The sequence below is a fragment of the Daldinia vernicosa genome, assembly GCF_022497035.1.
Source record: "Daldinia vernicosa strain CBS 139.73 unplaced genomic scaffold F5Y00scaffold_51, whole genome shotgun sequence".
NCBI classification, from domain to species: domain Eukaryota; kingdom Fungi; phylum Ascomycota; class Sordariomycetes; order Xylariales; family Hypoxylaceae; genus Daldinia; species Daldinia vernicosa.
The window spans coordinates 193081-212292 of record NW_025953967.1 but is presented as its reverse complement, the minus strand read 5'-3'; the positions used below and the strand labels follow the sequence as shown (position 1 = coordinate 212292).

The following is a 19212-nucleotide window of genomic DNA, read 5'->3' as shown; positions in this document are numbered from 1 at the left end:
AATATCGGGCACTTGCTCCTCTCCGTTGTGACTTGTCCAACTTAATACCCAGCGACATGTACCTAACCTACCTGCCTGCTAACATTAGGTAGGTAACTTGCGTATTCCCCTCTCCCCCAAGCATTCGGGTATCGGCAAATTGGGTACTTACCTAGGTAAATATCTCCATTGATCGTATCCTCTTCTCTATGTACGAACTCCAGGAACTCCACGAACTACCTCTTTTAGTACTACTGTACGGAGAAACATAACCGGGGCTCGCAGGTTCCACGGGTTGTCTATTCGTGACGCAGCTCGGCCCTGGATAGAAGGTAGCACGACAGCGAGACCAAGAGTGAGACGGAACGGGGCCAGTAGCATCTTGCATATGTAAACCCCATCCATCGTGGTGGGTGGTGGGTGGTGGATGGTTGTGTGCCTCACTCCGTTCCCCGTTCCCGTTCTTGTCCTTCCATACCATCCCTACCTAATCTTAGCACTTAGCAGTTCTTCTTCTGCAACTCTCACGTGTGCATACACTGCATACATCTCATACATACATATCACACCTTCACACCACACTTCATCTACATCTTGAAGCTTTCTCTAGCTTGAACCCTACTTGCCTACATACGTACCTGGAGAACGAAGCTGAGTGGTGGTGTGCTCGCTTTCGTCGTGACTAGTCTTCGTCATTGTGAACCCTAACCTATATTGGACCTTGGTCTTTTGTTTAAGTCAAGCTGTCATTCCTAGCCCAGCCCCCTTCGGATAAAGCTATCTTGTCTCAAGTCGTTATCTGCCATAATCTCATGGTTGCGATTTTCCGCTTCATTGATAAATTCCAATATATTGGCTCTCACACTGAGTGTTAGGCCTAAATAATAAGGGAGCTATTCGACCAGATGTGCGAAGGGCTCTCACCGAACCTACCTCCCTAATAACTCACCACTCCATCACCTTCGCTTGCGATATTTAATTTTTTTGGTCTATACGATGGCAACCGAAACAGTTATCCATAACGGGCCGTCCCGTTTGGAAATTCTCAGCGCCGAGGATTTTGAGACGGCTTCTATTCGTTCAGCCGCCCCCTCTTATAGTGAGGCACTTCTTTCACCGATATTAAACGTATGGTAAGAAGAGCTAACAAAGAGGCTTGCTATAGTGTCCGAAGCGCCTTCGTATCACTCAACGATACCTACCAACGAAAATGTACCCGAGTACACACCACCGGAGCCGCGAGGCTCGCCGCTGGCATCGCCGCCACGGTACACGTCCATGCTGAACCCATCGCCAACGCCAACTCCCATGACTTCAACATTTGCGCCGGGAGCGGGTTTACCACGGATACCCTCTCCGCGCCGCCGTAGCGAGGTACCACACCTCGGCCACTTTCAAGTCCCGAGCTGGTCCTCAATGAGCAGCAACCCGACAGCTCGCCACTATCAAAGGGTTGCCCACCGCCGTGTATCCGCTGCGAATGGATCTCACTGGGGAGGAGTCGAAACCGCCCTCCGGTCGGCGGTCCAACGTATGAATGCGGTAGCAGCGGCCGACGATGCTGACCCCTATAAGGTGCGACCTCTCGAAGATCCGTACCTGGTTGGAGAGGAAGCAGCTGCGAAGGCGAGAAGCGAGAGACTAGCAAGACAGAATGGGGATGATATTCTGGTCCGCGAGGACAGGCACTGGGATTGGTTTCTAGGTAGGTTTTCGAAACTTTTAGCTTTGATGATGTATTTTTGTACATGATGGAAACCCCCAGCTAATGAGGCGCACTGGATTTTGGTTAACACGATATTGAAGCTTTGAGTGCTAACATTTCCAAATCATTAGGTCAGACAAGAGGTGCAGAGGAACGTGAGCGAAGTTGGAGCAGTTTTCGCACTAACATCGAGAGTCGTGGGAGGCTCGCTCGCCGCTTTGGTCGATGAACAACCTGTTGAACCTGTCACATGGGAATTATTTCTGTTGCAATCTTTATTGCGATTATGGGCTTTCCATCTCCCCTGGAGAGGAAACCGCAGCTAGAACTGGTAATGGCTGCGTTACGCTTCTTTCCGTTCCTTTTGGCGCTTTATTTTGTTTCGTCTCTTCATCACACGCATTTGGGCGGCGCTACCGTTTTGGCGTCGGTTAGGCATGCTAGAAAGGTTCAGAGGGCATATTTTTTCTGATTGGGTTTCGACATTGAGGATGTCCATGTGGACGAATGGATGAGGTCACGAGATATGTCGCGAGGAGATTGATTGTCCATTTCTTTCCGCATTCCTTTGGGCTCTGCAATAGCTAGCCAACTCCTATTTAGCATCAATTTAACACGAATTCGAAGAATCTTGTTTATGAAGAATCTCCTGCTTGTAGTTCAAAATATCTTATTCATCAATGGAGGCCTTGGTCGTACATCTGACCGAATATTGACCTGCAAGCCGTCAACGATTCTAATGGTTACCCTTACATAGTTCTACATACCCGTGAAACGCCGTCGACCACGTAGCTACTGATTACACTTTGTCTTTACAGACTGAGTTTGTTGATGCTTCTTTACGCGAACACTTGATGACCATTATGAAATATATGGTACCGCTCGAGTTCGAATAGCTTAGCCCTTGCTCTTGGTGTTGAGAATAAGGGCCACAATGAGACTATGTATGGTGAGTAAGGTTATTTTGTCATGTCGCAGAGGTCTAGACTTACCCATAGAGTCCCAGGACTTCGCCGAAAATAAGGATCAGAACCATGCCAACAAATATTCTCGACTGATCCATGTACGCGCGGACCCCCATGTCACCAACAATTCCGATGCAGTATCCAGCAGCCAGGCCCGTGAATCCGACCGCGAGTCCACATCCTAGATGCATGAAGCCCCTATTTTAGACATTAGTTTTATCCGAGCTTTCCTATTCGTTCAAACATGGTATTCGGGACGTACGTAAATAAGCTGTAGCTCTGTCGTGACGGTGGATCCATGTCTCCGGCGATTAGGACGGCGATGACAAGCGAGTAAACTGCGATAATTCCGGACATGACAACGGGAATCAGACACTACAATAGTCGTCATATTAGAAAGCCAGTTGCTACAGCAAGGGAAACCAGCTTGGAGTGAACTGGACTATGCTCTGACAAACCTTCATGATCAAGTCTGGCCTGAAGGTACCCACGCCTGCGATACCGATTCCTGACTTTGCTGTTCCATATGCTGCCCCGATGCCTATATTGTTATTGTCTTAGTATGTGGTATAATTAGGGGACGATGCGCTATTCGGGGATCGTACTTCCGAAGATCATGGCGGACGCAATACCGGCCTACATTGTCGAGGATACTGTTAGTACTGGTACTTAAATTAAGGGAGCTTTCAAGTCAACGGAAGTGATGGATGGAATATTAAGCTTACCATGCCGAAGAAGGGGGCAAACTTAGGCGCGCTCTCTGATTCGGCCATGATGGATGTCATTATTGAATATCTATAAATGGGTTGATAAAAGAGAAATAACTGGGCTCGGGGAATATAGAGAGTTGTCGTTGCCGAACCTGTCGAGCCTCGATAGAGTATGAAGCTAAACCAGCTGAACTTGAACTTGAACTTGAACCAAACGCGGCTTTCGAACAACCTACCTTACAGACCCGGGACCACGTGATTGTCTAGTTACCTAGGTACCTAAAGTACGGATTACCTAACGGTTCTACATGGTATGTATGCATAACTCGAATGAACCAATGAATGCTTACTCGCGGATAATTACCCCACAAATATTTACCTATGCGGATTTGCTGATTTGTTACGGATCATCCAGTGAATTATGCATGAGCTATCTTCTTTAGCCCAGAAATAAGCTTTGATATTCACGGTCCTAATTTTTCGTTTTTAATGGACGAGTCCCAAACCGGTTTCAATGGCTCAAATTAGCTGACAATAGGATTAGAGTCAAGCCAATATATTAGATGGGTTTATGGGGGGGCTGTCGTATTCGTTCATTCTAAAATGCGCAGGGGAAGATGGTCCGTGGCGTCCCTTCTGTTGCAGCAGTGAAATGTTGAAGTCGTCATCTGGCTGCACCAGTGCATATGTTGATATGCAGGCTGTAGATTCACTTTCCGCTAGTACAGACCGTAATATAGTTGGCGGCCAATTGATCTGTTCTTTTTTTCTGTTCTTGTTGAACTATAATTCGATTAAAGTTAAAGATGCACACGCTATCGCACCTTCTATAGTCGCGAACACGTAAGATATATACCTATTTTTAATATCGCGATGTTCAACGCTCTTGTAGAAAAGAGAAAAGGCAATTGCTATCTTTTAATTGACGGCTGCGAGTAACGCTTATGACCATATGAGGTAAGATGATAGTTTGTAACTCCTTACCTAACAATTCCGAGCCGATGATAACCCGGGCCTATTGTTAGTCTAGCCTACGTGCCGGGGTCCAGTTCTTAGCAGTTTGAAGCAGACACCAATTGTCTTTGCTCTTCTGATCCTTGATCATATCAATCAGTGTACAGATTGTACAGATTACCGTACAGCGCCCATACAAATCCTACCTAACCCGACCTCTCCCTTCCTGTCCCTAAAACCCACCTATTCGATTCGATGCCGACGTCTTGCTCATCGCTCCCCTCCAAATCACTTGTTATCCCGTTCCACTAGCGATTTGCATCCAATTATTAACTAAGCGGGAACCTGTACATTTTTAGGCGAAAGACGAAAGGGGGAAAGAAAAAATAAAAAATAAAAAAAACTCTGGAAGAACGAAAAGACTGGACGGTTAATAAGAGGGAGTAGGATATCGCTCGCACATCACGGCCGTCCACCCACGGCGGTGAGTCCGTCGTCAGTGTCGGCAATCACCCCTTTATCTCCATCTGCGGACTATCCTAGTCTCTTGTCTAGGCTCCCGGCCGCCTAGGCTTTTGTAAGAGTAAGTGACGTGACGCCACACGCCCCTGGATCTTGTATTGATACGAAAGCTGCACCTGCGTATGCGAAGTGGTGTTTGTACAACCTTGCCGGCACCGCCGTACAATTCGATATATTTTTTTTTATCCTTCTTATACCCTTGGGCGACGAATCTGGATCTGTTGCTGACTACGTAACCTCACCCTTTTCAGGACTACGAGAATGGCTGATTACACATACGACCAACGGCGATATGGCCCGGCCTCGAATAATCAGCGAGATGCCGCATTCTCCAACATTTTCGGTTCCGCCCCCCCTCCAGGACGAACCGGGACTATGACCTCGTCGTCGCAAGGCTACACGCCGAACATGCAGCCGCAAGAGGGTAGAACCCAGACCATGTCGTCCGTGTCGAGCATGCAGCATGATATGCAGCGACGGCCCCCTCCACGACCCCAGCAGCAAAGGGGCTATGAAGAGACTGGCCGAACTAGGACTATGGATACAAGTATGGCCAATAGTTACTATCAAAGCCAGCGAAATCCGTCAGGAGGTTACCCCCCGATGCCAGGGCAGTATGGAAGACAACAGCCGCCTCCAGGACCGAACCAAAGGCCTTATCCTGGTCCTCCACCCCAGGGGCAGCCTCGATTCGACTCGAGGGGACCTGCCCCGTCGGGATATCCTCCGCGAAACCCAGCTCCTCGAATGTATCAGGGAGGGCCCGGATCTGCCCCTGCTATGCGTGATGACCCGTATAGATCTCAGTCTCTCGCTAGCATGCCACGGCAACCGGCATATCAGCCGTCTCCTGGTCCCTATCAAAGCCAACCGAATAATTTCCGGGCTCCTCCGCAGACTACAATGTCGTCTCGTACCACCGCACAAGGTCGAGTAGTCCCCGAGCGCCATGACGATCGATCGATGTCGATGACTGGCTATCCTCCCGATCGTGATGCTCATCAGATGATGAGCGGCCGAATAATTCCCAATCGTATGAGGGCGCCTTCGAACGAGGCTCCCGCAGTGAATGGGAATGCGGGCGGGTACCCTACGTTCAACGGATACCCATCTGCGCCGGGTACTGCAACGAGGACGATGAGCATGGCATCTTCGACTGCTACTGGAGACCACAGTCGCACCATGTCAATAGCTAGTACCATTGTCCCTGAGACTTCTGAGCAAGCTCGGCAACAGTTTGCGCAGCAGACGCAGCAGCTGGCTCACCGGTCATCCCTAACGAAATCAATTGAGGGGGAACGACCTCCTACCGCCAAGATCCGGCCGCCGTTGGTTTACCCTGCTCTTCTCTCGAGAGTTGCCGAATGTTTCCGCCAAAAGATCATCACGGGCGACCGGACGAAGAACGAGTTGACGTACAAGAATGCATTTAGCGGTTCCGAGGCCGTTGATGTCCTGTCGTATATCATTAGAACTACGGATAGGAATCTGGCCTTGCTCCTCGGTCGAGCTCTTGATGCGCAGAAGTTCTTCCACGATGTTACTTACGAGCACCGATTACGAGACTCCTCGTCTGAGATGTATCAATTTAGGGAAACTCTTATGGACGAGCCAGAAGAGAAGCACCCGGTCAATGGTGTATTCGTCTTGCTCTCCGAATGTTATTCTCCGACATGCACAAGGGACCAGCTCTGCTATTCGATCGCCTGCCCACGAAGATTAGAACAGGTGTCTCGACTTAACCTTAAGCCACAGGTTGGCCTTAGGAAAGACCAGGACGCTACTATCAACGACGATGCGGACCAGACAGACGAACAGAAGCTCTGGATTAACACCGTTCCCAAGGAAATTGCCGAGAGTGTCGGTGATAGGGAAAAGAAGAGGCAGGAAGTTATATCCGAAATTTGTTATACCGAAAGAGACTTCGTCAAAGATCTCGAATATCTTAGAGACTTCTGGATTTTGCCGTTGCGCTCGAAGGGCTCGCCCATTCCCGCTGCCAGGAGGGAAAAGGTTGTGCAGAATATTTTCAGCAACATTATCGATCATCCTAGCATTCACTCGGTTAGTTCAAGATTTGCCAAGGCTTTGACGGAGAGGCAACAAAAGAACCCTGTAGTCAAGAACCTCGGTGATATCTTCCTTGAAATTGTTCCTCAATTCGAGCCGTTCATCTTGTACGGTTCGAAGCAGCTTGAAGCCAAGTTCGAGTTCGAAAACGAGCGATCGAGCAATCCCTATTTCGCCAAATTTGTCGAGGAGATCGAAAGGAGAAAAGAGTCGAGGAAGTTGGAGTTGAACGGTTACTTGACCAAGCCTACAACACGTCTTGCTCGTTATCCGCTACTCCTCGAGAACGTCTTGAAATATACGGAAGATGGTAACCCTGATAAAGAGGATATTCCGAAAGTTCTTGTTACGATTCGTGACTTGCTGAGCAGAGTCAATGCTGAATCTGGTAAAGCTGAAAATCGGTTCAACCTACGCCGCCTACACGAGCAACTGAAGTTCCGCCCTGCCGATCGTGTCGACCTTAAGTTAACAGAAGACGGTCGCGAACTAGTATTCAAGACCCAGTTCAAAAAGTCGCCCACAGATCCTACGGATATAACGGCTTTCCTGTTTGACCATGCTGTTCTCCTGGTGCGGATAAAGCAAGTTGGCAAGGGCGAAGAAGTAAAAGCCTACAGAAGAGTAAGTAATTGACTTGTGTCTTAATATGTCAGAATTTAGTGGCTAATCTTGACTATCTAGCCAATCCCGCTAGAGCTACTCTCCATCAAAGAAATGGACGAAGTCATTCCTCAGGCGGGAATAAAACGAGCGTCCTCGAATTTGCCTTTCCGCGGCAAGGATTCTGATAAGAAGTCTGGGGAAGGTTGGCCTATCACCTTCCGACATCTAGGCAAAAATTACTACGAGCAAGTTTTGTACGCATCGAATCAGACAGCCAGGAAAAAGTGGCTTGAGTTCATCGACTCGGCTCAACAGCGTCTCCGAGCACGAGCCGACTTTTTCAACGTTAACACGCTCTCTTCTGATTTCTTCCAAACTGGCAACCTTGTTAACGCTGTGACGCCTTTCGGTAAGGAGTGTATGATACGCTGGATGCTTGACGTTTGCTAACTAGACTAACAGATGGTGGCCGTAAACTAATTTTTGGCACTGATCATGGCATCTACGTGTCTGATCGCAAGGCTAAAGACCAAGTGCCTAAGCGTGTCATCGAAGCGCAGCACGTTACACAGGTTGATGTGTTGGAAGAGTATGGTCTGCTACTAGTCTTATCGAATAAGACCTTGTCGTCATACTCGCTCGCAGCATTGGATCCGAACGAGCCAGCGCTTGCGAAGAGACCTAAGAAGATCCAAAGCAACTGCAATTTCTTCAAAACAGGTATCTGTCTAGGTAGGCATCTGGTCTGTTGTGTCAAGTCTAGTGCACTTTCGACTACGATCAAGGTGTACGAACCAAACGACTCGATGAGCAAGGGCAAGAAGCAGAAAGGGTTCGGCAAGATGTTTAACGCCGGTCAGGATGAGTTGAAAGCGTTTAAAGAGTTCTACATCCCAACAGAATCGTCTTCAGTTCACTTCCTAAAGAGTAAGCTCTGCGTGGCATGCGCTAGAGGGTTCGAAGTCGTCTCTCTTGAAACGCTTGAAACGCAGTCGCTACTAGACCAGGCCGATACATCGTTGGATTTCGTCGCAAGGAAAGAAGGTGTAAAGCCGATCCATATAGAACGGCTCAACGGAGAATTTCTTCTCAACTACTCCGAGTTCTCCTTCTTCGTCAACAGGAACGGTTGGAGAGCAAGGCCGGAATGGCGTATTGATTGGGAGGGAATGCCACAAGCATTCGCACTATCTTACCCATGGATCTTGGCGTTCGAACCAAATTTCATCGAGCTCAGGAGCATCGAAAGTGGAGCGGTTCATATCGTTCCACATAAGAACATCCGGATGCTACACAGTAGTACACATGAGGTGAGTTGCAACTCGATCACTTTAATGAGGTAACAAATTACTAACCCCTATCTAGATCCTATTCGCATACGAAGATGAAGCCGGCGGCGACGTGGTCGCGGCTCTCGACTTCTGGAAAAATAATCGGAAGTCTGAGATGCTCGCGCCTTGATCTCTATTTCCCGTACTTATACCTATTAATTAAGACCTTAAAGCAGGCAAAATGCCTGCTCGTAAGCCATGCCTAGCTCTCATCTGATGATTTGGGGTTTTAGCTCGGCCCAGACCGTGTAGGACCAGGGGATACTGGATAAGCATGCGAATTCATATATGCGGCCGGGGGTTTGTCTCGTCTATCTGGCCAGCATATTTCATTTTCCTTTCTGCCTCATTTTTGAGAATGTCTTCAGTAGCGAGGAAATAGTTTTTAATTATGCCTTAAGCTTCCGGATTACAGGTCGGTTGCGGACTTTGGATTTTGCTGGAGCCCTTAGCAACTAACTCTCTGACTTGTACTTGGAGGTGAAGAAGAATCCGGAAGGAGGGTCCGTTATATGCCACATGCCACAGTCTGCGCTGCGTTAGGTGAAGTTGAAGGGTTACGAAAGTGATAGCGAGCGACTTGTCGTAACGTAAGAAAGGAAGAGGAGGAAAGACCGAAGAGGCGACTCGGGACGTTCGCCTAGGATTGTGTAGGGAAAGGGAGAAGGAGAAGGAGGATGTGCCTAGAAACTACCTAACCTAGTAGGAAATCCCTACCGTAATCACAACAAGACTCGAAGACTATGGACCCAAACCCAAGGCTTGGGAAGACGGTGCTACTACCTCTTTCGCTCGTGTTCTAGAATCTAGATCTGTGCTCGCGAAGTTGTTCGTATTTTGTCCTACTTAGGTGCAATGGAAGCTTGCAAGGCTGGATTCCTTGCTTTGGCCTACCGAATAAAACTACGTGGGTTTCTTAATCGTCCAACTATGCCTTGCTCCCTATCCGAGATGTGTCTCCCTGAGGAATGTTTATCCTTGGTGGACTCGTGCAATCGAAATGCCCTCTAGCCGATCACCTGACTCGAGTGCCTACATACCAGGCCATCGGGAGACTGGACTGGGAAACTAACTATCTGCCGGGAACGGCGGGCTAAGATAAGTACCTACATAAGGCATAAGGTGTCCGGTATTTCATATAGGTAGTTCAAGCAAGCGGCAGAGGGGTCCCCTCGACCCGACGACGATGTTAGTGTACGGGAAGCGAGTTCCGAGGATCACGCTATGGAGACGTCCATCTTGAGCTTAAGCTTGACGAGGCAAAGTGGTGGACAAAATAATTTGGACAACTTTGAACTTGGCTAACAAATGACTGGATTCGAATAAAACGTGTACTACTTTACGTCCCTTAAATTTAAAAATTAAAGACGTGAAAAATATTCCGTAGCTTTGAAATAATAATTTAATTTTTTGGTAGTTTTTTTTTTTTTTTTTTTTAATGAAGTGCCGTTACGAGTAATAGATGTTAGCCGAGTTCGATGAAGTATGCAAATTATTTTGACCACCGCCTGCGAGGTTCAAGTCGTAAGGTTTAGCGGAAGGTTAAGGGATGGATGGATACCCGTAACTTTTGTTTTATTTTTTTACATATTTTTTATTTTATTTTTATCTCTTACCGTTTATATTACCTACTGGTGACGGGATGAAACCTGAATTTTTGTGGATTACCTAGTTAGGCAGTGTTCTGGGCTTTGCTTCACATGCTTGGGATGGTTGGTGGTTGGTTTCGGTGGTATGGTGGCATACACACACGCGTCTCACCGATGGAGTCAAAACTGTCTTTCGCTTCGGTAACGCAAGCCGGCAGCGCAAGCGTTCCCTCATCCGGCCGGTGTGCGGCAGTAGGAGTGTAGTTAGTTTCGCAATCTATGTATTATCCGTCTACATAAATCTTAGGTATTCGACTTATGCCGTAGATATTGTGGAGATGAGATTTAAAGTCCTTTTTTCTGATCTCGAGAGCCTCGTACGTTGTTCGATATCGATGTTGTGTCGCTCCCCGGTTCTTCTAATCCGTCCAAGATCGGGGTCTAGAATCGTGGTACAGGAGATATGTTATTTTTGAAGATTATGCTAAATTAGGTCGATGGGTTGCAATAGGTACGATGCAGGCCAGGTACGTGTATGCGTTATGTTATATTTACGAAGTATGCATTAGGTATGTAAGTAATGCAGTTATACCTAACCTACTATTATTATAGAAAAGCCATTGAAACTCTGCCAGTCTGCTTTCCCACTGCAACCGCCGCATTGGGTCTACTTATCTGAGTTTTTCTGCCGTGCCTACTACTCTGATGACTACTTGGAGGGGCGTCCCGGCATATAAGGGGCTAGAAGCTTATCTTGACATATTAGAGCGGCATTGTATTCGATGGTGCGATGTTACGCTTGACATCATCGTTAGGTTGGCCGAAGACTTCTTGCTCCTAAATCGCAAGCTACGGGAGTTCCAGAACAAATCTCGGGGAATTCCTCCCAGACCGAGTAATGCAATAGTTGCCAGCAAGAATTCTTAAGTTGGTGTTTATCGCGTTACATATATGTAATATGTAAACGTGTATAGGTGTATAAGTGCTTCGAGTACGTGCAGCGTGCGCTGATCGTGCGACGAGACGGTATGAGATCGAAATACGGGGCTGAATCTAAATACTCCGAGAGCTCGCGTGGTGAAACCAAGCAAAACGAGACGACGGGTACTTGCGGCATCCGCGCCTAGCTGTCGAATAGGTTACCTCCTAGGAGTTGTTTCTTTTTTCTTGGCCTGAAGAGAAATGATGAGACGAACTGGTCGTATGAGGAAAAAGGCCTAGGTTAGTCCATACATAGAATATGAATACACCTACGTATATGTATAACTACCTGATATACATACCTAAATTTATCTATAGAAATATACACGTATCCATATGTCCTTATGTAAAAGTTCAAGACAAGCAAGCTTGGCTGCGTTATCGGCCTACAGGCTTCATAGCTCTTCTGCAACATCGATCGTAAGCCATGTATTTTATTTGGCTACTCACTCCCGCGACCCTTGCGTACAATAAAAGAAATAGTAGCACAACGATGACCACTAGCTCGTATGGCTAGAGAAAAGTAAGCTTGGCTAGCAAACCTACATAAGGTGCCGAGCTGTCGGGGCCTTTTCGCGCCAGCATACGTACCTCATAGTACGGGGACATCAGGCAAGAGTTGAATATAGATTCGTCCAGAGTCCAGAGTCCAGAAACCTGGGAATGACGGGCTGGTGTAGATACGCCCCCCAGGTTTTGGGTTTGACGGGACAGGGTCCGTTTGGATCGGGGGGGAAGCTCGTGCTATGTAGTGTGCTGTTGTGCTGTTGTGCTGTTGTGGAACTTATCCAAGACTTATCCAAGGAAGAGCTGAAGCAAACCATCACGATCGGAACCATCGGGGGGTTGAGTTAGCTATCATGTACATATCCATCTAATATCAGGTAATAGGTAATATCTAATATTTACGGTTGACTACTTTCATTAAACCTATTATATACTTCTATTATTTAGGTATTATCTATGGTCTTAGACTCTTATCACGCGCGGTTAGTTTGATTTGTCCGCTTATAAGAAGGGCCTTCCTTTCTCTCACATCTGAACATCTGAAGCTTTATGCACCACGGAAGTCTCTTCTTCTTCTTCACATGCCAAATACCAGAGAATTAACTTTACTTATTACTTAAACATTACCCAAGTCGTAATTAAATATAGAATACAGACAATACTTTACCTAGACCCTAGACGACTCTAGAAACGACTCTAGAATCCATCGAGTTGGCTCTTCATATACACGCCTCTTCACTTCAATACATGCACACTTCTCGAACTTCCTCTACTGCTGGAATATTGAGAAATATAAAAAAACTAATCAAGATGCATTGCTATTGCGCAAACTACTATGTTAGTAGTTCCCCAAGTTTTCCAAGTTTTCTCTTAGTGAAAGATGACGTCGTTATTAACACGGCCAAAATAGGGATCGGTCAACTGCCAGAACAAAGTCGCCCATTTCGGCCAGCGATGTAAACTCTGCACAGCATGTCTATTCATTTTTTTTAATTTATAATATCCAAGTATCCAATCCCCTATCTGAACCATTTTCTAACTCGGGGTTGAAAAATAGGTATTGAACGAGGGCCACCCGGTAAAGCAAGACCTATTCAAGATAACGTCCAACGACTACGCATATGACAGCGAAGCCGCAGACGAAGACGACTCGAGTCCAGAAGAACGTGGACACGAGCGGACAATGGACGACAGCAAGAGCTCTTCTTCAAAGTGAAGTGGAGCGAAGCGAATCAGATCGATCCAACTACATTAACTACCTAGAACACTTTGATGCGGTGTTACGATTATGCGCAGGCGAATACGAAGTTTCCAATCATCGGGCTGGGACTGGGATCGACGGGGAAAAACTAATAACTTGGAAGAAAACATGGGAGGGAGAGCAATGGCCGAGCCTGTCACAGGCTCTCTTTCGCTGTGTTAATGATGACGATGAGCTAGGTTAGGCTAGGAAATAGAAGCCGAACACAAGGACTACAGTACAAAGACATGGCGCAGCAGTGACAGCGCTCGCTCCGAGCAGGGCAACTGTTCTCGAATGTCTCAAATCCTTCCTTACGATAGTACGGGGCTGGGTGTCGTGGGCGTTTTGGGTTGTACGGGTTGAACATACACACATACATGTACTAGATTTGGCAGACAGATCAGGGATGGAATATTCGATGGGGGGGATCGGTTACAGAGATCGGGGAAAATGACTTGGGTCGTTCTACATAATGAGATTCCGTCATTGCTTCTTTTTTTTCTTCTTCTCTGCGCGCTGTCTTAGACTACCTACCTGGCTCAGGTCGGAGTTTTGCGATTCACATGTGTTGTGACGTGAGCTGTGCACCGAAGGCATGTGCTATGTTAAGGCATATACCTGGGTACCTATGTGTGTATGCGGATGCGTGCACGCGCCCGAGGTTTGGCGCTGGGGTCGTGGAGATTTGGTGCTACGGATGGTGGGTGAGACGAGACGAAAGTCCTGTGTAAGCGCGTTTTGGCAGGTAATGCAATGTGAAAGTGATGATGATATAGTGTCTCAGCTGCGATGGCGATGGAGATTTGGATAGTCCACCAAGATAGTCCATGAACTTCGAATATGTCCGTGTCGGGATCGAGATTCAGGGGTGATGCAGGTACCATGTCAATACTAGGTAATATTCATCTCTACGTGTGAAGATGATTTTCATTAGGTTACGCATTTTTAAAGAGATATCCTTACATACATAATACATATAACTACTAGTTAATATTATCTTGAACACATTCACCCCATATACTCTCCGTACGCCAATATGCTATACCCTTATACCCTTAGAGTGGCGACTCAGCTCCAACCGCCATGTTTCACCAACAGTTCCTGTGATCAGCAGCCACCAGCACCTACATACATAGCTGCCGTCTCACTCACTTATGACCCTGCAGATGCCACTCGAACACCTTCCTAAACAGCTCCCCGCCATTCTTCTCCACAGTCTCCCCGTGGCACGGTATAATGATCTCGGGTTCCCACGCGGCGATCCTCCGCACGCTCTCGTTGAAGCCCGCGCGATCTCCCCCCGCGTTACTGATCGCGTACCACAGGAACCGCTTTAGCCCCTTCGCGTCCCCTGCCGTGCTGTTGACAGACAGGAATAACCGGTTTAATAACCCGTGCGAGCTCTTCTCCGCCTCGGGGACCCGCGAGTACTGCTCGATGGCGGGGAGGTTAAATAGCAAATCGGCTTCTATCAGCGCGCGGTCCGGCTTGTAGAATAGCACGACCTCCTTGTTGGGGTGCGCGTCTACGAACTCGACCTCGAAGTCGGCTGCGAACTCGTCGCTGACGCCGGCGGCGTCGCGCCGGTTAGACGCGTCCCACGTGAACGCGAAGGGTTCGTGTCCGATGCGCGGGTCATCTTGCACCTTCTCGCGCTTCTCCTGCAGGCCCTTGGGCCCGAGGAGTTTGGCGTCGGGGTACGCGCGCGCCCACTCGGACAAGAAGATGTGGTGCTCCATGTCCCCCGCGATGATGTACCCGACGCGGCCGCCTAGCTCGGCGACTTTGGCTTGCGTCTCGGGGGTCAAGGCTACGGGGGAGTAGACTGCTAGGGTGCCGGAGGTGAGGCGTACTGAGATTGGTTAGGATATTTATTATTTCTACAAAGGCTCGGAGCCGGACTTGGGGGGGGGGGGGGGAGGTTGCTTACTTATGGTGCCGCGCCCGCCGATGCGGAAGATGCCGACTCGTGAGAATGGTACGGAGACGGTCACGATATTGGGGGTGATATTCCGGATGACGGCTACCTCGCTCGGGTTAGAAGGTACTAGTTTAGAAGACATGTTGAGAGAGCGGGTGAGTTGCGTTTGTCTTGGTTGTATTTTTAGGTGTAATGTATTGTTGTGTTTGATGTTGGATATTGTTAGATAACCTCTAGGATGATGACCTCTAAGATGACCTCTAGATATTAAACCGTGGTGACGTCGTGTAACTTGTGTGACAAAGAACGTTTGCCTCGAAGGTTCACTTAGTTTACTTAGTTTACTTATAGCAACAGAATCGAGAGTGGGTTTCAATATCCTCAACCGAGGTTGACAAATACTCATTCTTAATTTTATATAAACTGGTGACATTACCTAGGAGGTAGGTATGTATAATGAGTAAGTATTTGGAATTCAACCATACGATACTATTTGTAGATATTTACAAATACGAATACTCGTGATTAATCTTAACCTAGGTAGGTGTTACTGCCTAGGTGTTACTGCCTAACCTAGGTATTTAGGTGATACTAAGCCCCCCTGCTCAGTGAAGTCTCCTGAAACTGGTCACCGACGTACAGTTGACATCATCGGACCCTCAACAGTGCAAACTATGATAAATCCATAGTATAAATCACGATATGCACTGTACAGACCGCTCCACCGGGGTTGATTCTTAGTTGAGACTAGTTGAGACTCAATTCCAAATCAGTTTCAATATTATTATTCCGTATACCCAAACGTCATTTGTCAGCTCACATCTTCAACATTCGATAATAGGCCAAACAAGATGAAATAAAATCAAATTAGTAAACCTCATTCTAACCAACCAAACAAACCTCGGGTTGGCTCTTTAACATCACAAGTAATCCCAACTAATCATCCGACTACCCCTTATACACATAAATATCCAAACACCTAGACACCTACTTATTTGATAACAACCTCCCCGTGAAAATTGCGAAAATGAATTCCCACATCAGATCCCACGACGGCCGCCTGAAGCAGAGAGAATATTGCTGGTTCGTATTAGCGTAGAAAGCTCTCTGCAACGGCGCATTCGCCGACTTCCAAATCGCCAACTCTCGCGCCTGCGTCAGTATCGTCAATAACATAAACAAGAAGGCGCAAAACCTCACAACCCCAATGACGCTGAAGACGGTCCGCATGTCGCCCCCCCGGAACAGCCCTTGAAGCCCCTGCAACCTGTTTCGCCATCCGGCTAGCCACCTCGCCTGCCGGGTCCCGGGCCTGAAAAGAACAACTTGGTTCTGCGCCGCGGTCCCTGCTGCTGCTTCCGCTACTGCTTCCGCTACCGCTTCCCCTGCTGCTATTCTTGCCTCCTCCGCTTCCCCGCGTGCGAGAGCCGCTTGAGCCTGGGCGCGGAGAACGGCGGCCTCGGCCTCGGTCCGGGCGTTTTCGGTGGCAGCAAGGGTTGCGGCGGCGGCTTTGCGGGCTGATTCCCGTAGCTTGGCGGCGAGCTCTTCGCCCGCGGCGAATTCGGGGATCAAGCCGTCGAACCAGTCGGTCTGCCGCTTGAAGATCTCGATGATGCCGTTCACGCGGTCGATCTCGCGCTTGACGCCGGCGACGCGGCGCTTGGTGTTAGCCGCCGCCGGGGAGCTGGGGTCGCGCGCGATGTCCGCGTTCATTTGGGCCAGGCGTTCCTCGTACTGGTCGCGCGTCCCCTGGTTCACCTCGCTCTCCCTCTTGGACACATCGTTGACCTCCACGCTTCGCGCGTGGATCTTCTTGGCCATATCCTCCCAGAACTCGGCGAGGGCGGAGCTGGAGCCGATGGTGTCGTCATGCTTCGCCGCGAGCTTGGCGACGAGTCTCGTGATGTGGCGTGCGTGCTCCTCGATTAGGGCGCGGGTTTGACGCTCGTGTTCCGCGGTTCTGGCGAGTGCGTCGCGCTCGAGGTTTCTTATCGTCTCTTGCAGTTGGGCGTTGGCTTCTCTCAGCTTGGCGCTGGCTTCTCGCTCTTGGTCAAGTTCTCTTTGCACTTGGTCTATACGACGGGCGAGTTCTTCGACGGCGTCTTCCGTCGGAGCCCTGTTAAACTTTTCATTTGCTTCGGCAAGGGCGCGGCGGAGCTCGATGATCTCGGCTTCCCTATTTTTCAGGATTTCTTCTACTTCAGCAAGACGGCGACGTAATTCATCACAGTTGTCTTCCGATGGTTTCTTCTTCAGGTTTTCTTCCGCTTCGGCAAGGCGGCGGCGGAGCTCAATAATCTCGTCTTCCCTATTTTTCAGAATTTCTTCTACTTCAGCAAGACGGCGACGTAGTTCATCACAATCGTCTTCCGATAGCTTCTTCTTCAGGTTTTCTTCCGTTTCGGCAAGACGGCGGCGGAGCTCGTTGATCTCGTCTTCCCTCTTTTTCAGGTTTTCTTCTGCTTCAGCAAGGCGGCGGCGCAGTTCGTTGATATCGTCATCCAATGACTTCTTCTCGAGGTCTTCTTTCGCTTTAGCAAGTTGACGGCGCAGCTCGTCGACGTCGTCTTCCGATGGCCTCTTCTTTAAGTTTTCTTCTGCTTCAGCGAGGCGGCGACGGAGCTCGATGATCTCGTCTTCCCTATTCTTCAGGTTTTCCTCTGCTTCGGCAAGGCGGCGGCGGAGTTCATCAAGGTCGTCTTCCGATGGCTTCTTCTCAAGGTCTTGTTTCGCTTTCTCAAGGTCTTGTTTCGCTTTCTCAAGGTCTTCGTTCGCTTTAGCAAGTTGACGGCGCAGTTCCTCGACGTCGTCTTCCGATGGCCTGTTCCTTAGGTTTTCTTCTGCTTCGGCAAGGCGGCGACGGAGCTCGTTCATATCGTCTTCCGATGGCCTGTTTTTCAGGTTTTCTTCCGCTTCAGCGAGGCGGCGGCGGAGATCGTCAATGTCGTCTGCCGCCGTCAGGTTCTTCAGGGCTTCTTCTAGCGCCTGTTCGAGCTCGCCCTCGAGTTGTTCGATCCGCTTTCCAAGTTTAGCTTTCTCTTTCTCGCACTCCTCGACTGCGGCGTCAAGTCCGATTGCCGGGATGACCGTTGGGGTGGTTGGTTTGCTCCCAGGACCTCGCTTAAGCCTCTTGATCTCGGCATTTGCCTCTTCAACTTCGGCCTGGGACTTCTTGAGCTCCTGACCCTTGGCCTTGACTTGGGATTGGAGCTCCCTCTCGCGTTTTGCGAGGTTATTTGCTTGGTCCTCGAACGGCTTGAGGCGAGTGACTTCCCTGTAGAGTTCGTCGTTCTTGATATTGGTCTTCTTGAATTGTACCTCAAGTTCGTCGCGGTCTTTTCGAACCTGATTTAACTGTGCCTCGAGTAGGTCGCGCTCTTTTTCAACCTGCTGAACCTGAAGTCGCGCACCGGCCAATTCCCCTTGAAGTTCCGCAGCTTGTGTTTCAAGATCCTCAACTTGTAGTTCAAATTCCTCAATACGTTCTCTGCTTTCCACAATCAGGAGTTCATTGGCTAGGGTATCTCCTCCCTTCATCGACTTGTTCGACGTGCTCGAATTACTCCTGACGCTTCTGGCCTTAGGCATGGTAAGTTCGCCTATTTGTGTCTGGAGCGACAATATCGTCCTGTCTCTCTCATCTATCATCCTCTGAAGATATCTCTCTCTCTCGATAGATTCATCACACGTTTTAGTACGTTCTTCCAGCACTATCAAGGCCTCGTCTAGCTCCTTCTCCACCGAATGCAACCTGCGATCCTTTTGCAGGTGTAGAGCTGCTTGGTTTTTCCCCCAGGCCATTTCTTGTTCCAAGTCTACGCTTTTGCCGCGGAGGTTCATCTCTGCTGACTTGGCTTTTTTGTTGGCATGCTTGACCTGTGCGTCGGCAATCTCCTTTTCCTCTACCATCTTTTTATAGGTTCCAAGTAGTTCCTCATATTCTTTATCCTTTTTTCGTAGGAACTTCCTATTCTCGCTCAACAGATCCCTCTTTTCTGTTTTCATGTCGTCGATTATGGTATCCCTTTTCAAAACTTCACTATCAACCTCGGTTAACTGCCTCTGGTACTTCCTTTTCATATCGGACAGTATATCGTCATATTTTTCCTCAACATTGCGCAATTCGGTT

General features: G+C 48.6%; 4 protein-coding genes across 4 annotated transcripts; 2 read left to right on the top strand and 2 right to left on the bottom strand.

Moving 5' to 3' along the window:
- Positions 1 to 688: 688 nt before the first annotated feature.
- F5Y00DRAFT_161612 (uncharacterized protein) lies at positions 689 to 1970 on the top strand. The gene is made up of 4 exons (XM_048004709.1): positions 689 to 794; positions 855 to 1078; positions 1145 to 1684; positions 1816 to 1970. The coding sequence occupies exons 2-4, from the start codon at positions 976 to 978 to the stop codon at positions 1911 to 1913; spliced, it is 741 nt and encodes a 246-aa protein (XP_047861796.1). The 5' UTR covers positions 689 to 794; positions 855 to 975; the 3' UTR covers positions 1914 to 1970.
- A 611-nt stretch (positions 1971 to 2581) lies between these two features.
- Positions 2582 to 3422, bottom strand: F5Y00DRAFT_265201 (V-type ATPase; the record flags this gene model as incomplete). The annotated part of the gene is made up of 6 exons (XM_048011770.1): positions 2582 to 2624; positions 2677 to 2847; positions 2912 to 3024; positions 3108 to 3190; positions 3255 to 3285; positions 3375 to 3422. The coding sequence occupies 6 exons, from the start codon at positions 3420 to 3422 to the stop codon at positions 2582 to 2584; spliced, it is 489 nt and encodes a 162-aa protein (XP_047861795.1).
- A 1674-nt stretch (positions 3423 to 5096) lies between these two features.
- Positions 5097 to 8972, top strand: F5Y00DRAFT_265200 (CNH-domain-containing protein; the record flags this gene model as incomplete). The annotated part of the gene is made up of 4 exons (XM_048011769.1): positions 5097 to 7529; positions 7590 to 7920; positions 7974 to 8821; positions 8877 to 8972. The coding sequence occupies 4 exons, from the start codon at positions 5097 to 5099 to the stop codon at positions 8970 to 8972; spliced, it is 3708 nt and encodes a 1235-aa protein (XP_047861794.1).
- Positions 8973 to 14310: 5338 nt separating this feature from the next.
- On the bottom strand, positions 14311 to 15225 carry F5Y00DRAFT_255046 (uncharacterized protein; the record flags this gene model as incomplete). The annotated part of the gene is made up of 2 exons (XM_048010247.1): positions 14311 to 15014; positions 15093 to 15225. The coding sequence occupies 2 exons, from the start codon at positions 15223 to 15225 to the stop codon at positions 14311 to 14313; spliced, it is 837 nt and encodes a 278-aa protein (XP_047861793.1).
- Between the last annotated feature and the right edge of the window lie 3987 nt (positions 15226 to 19212).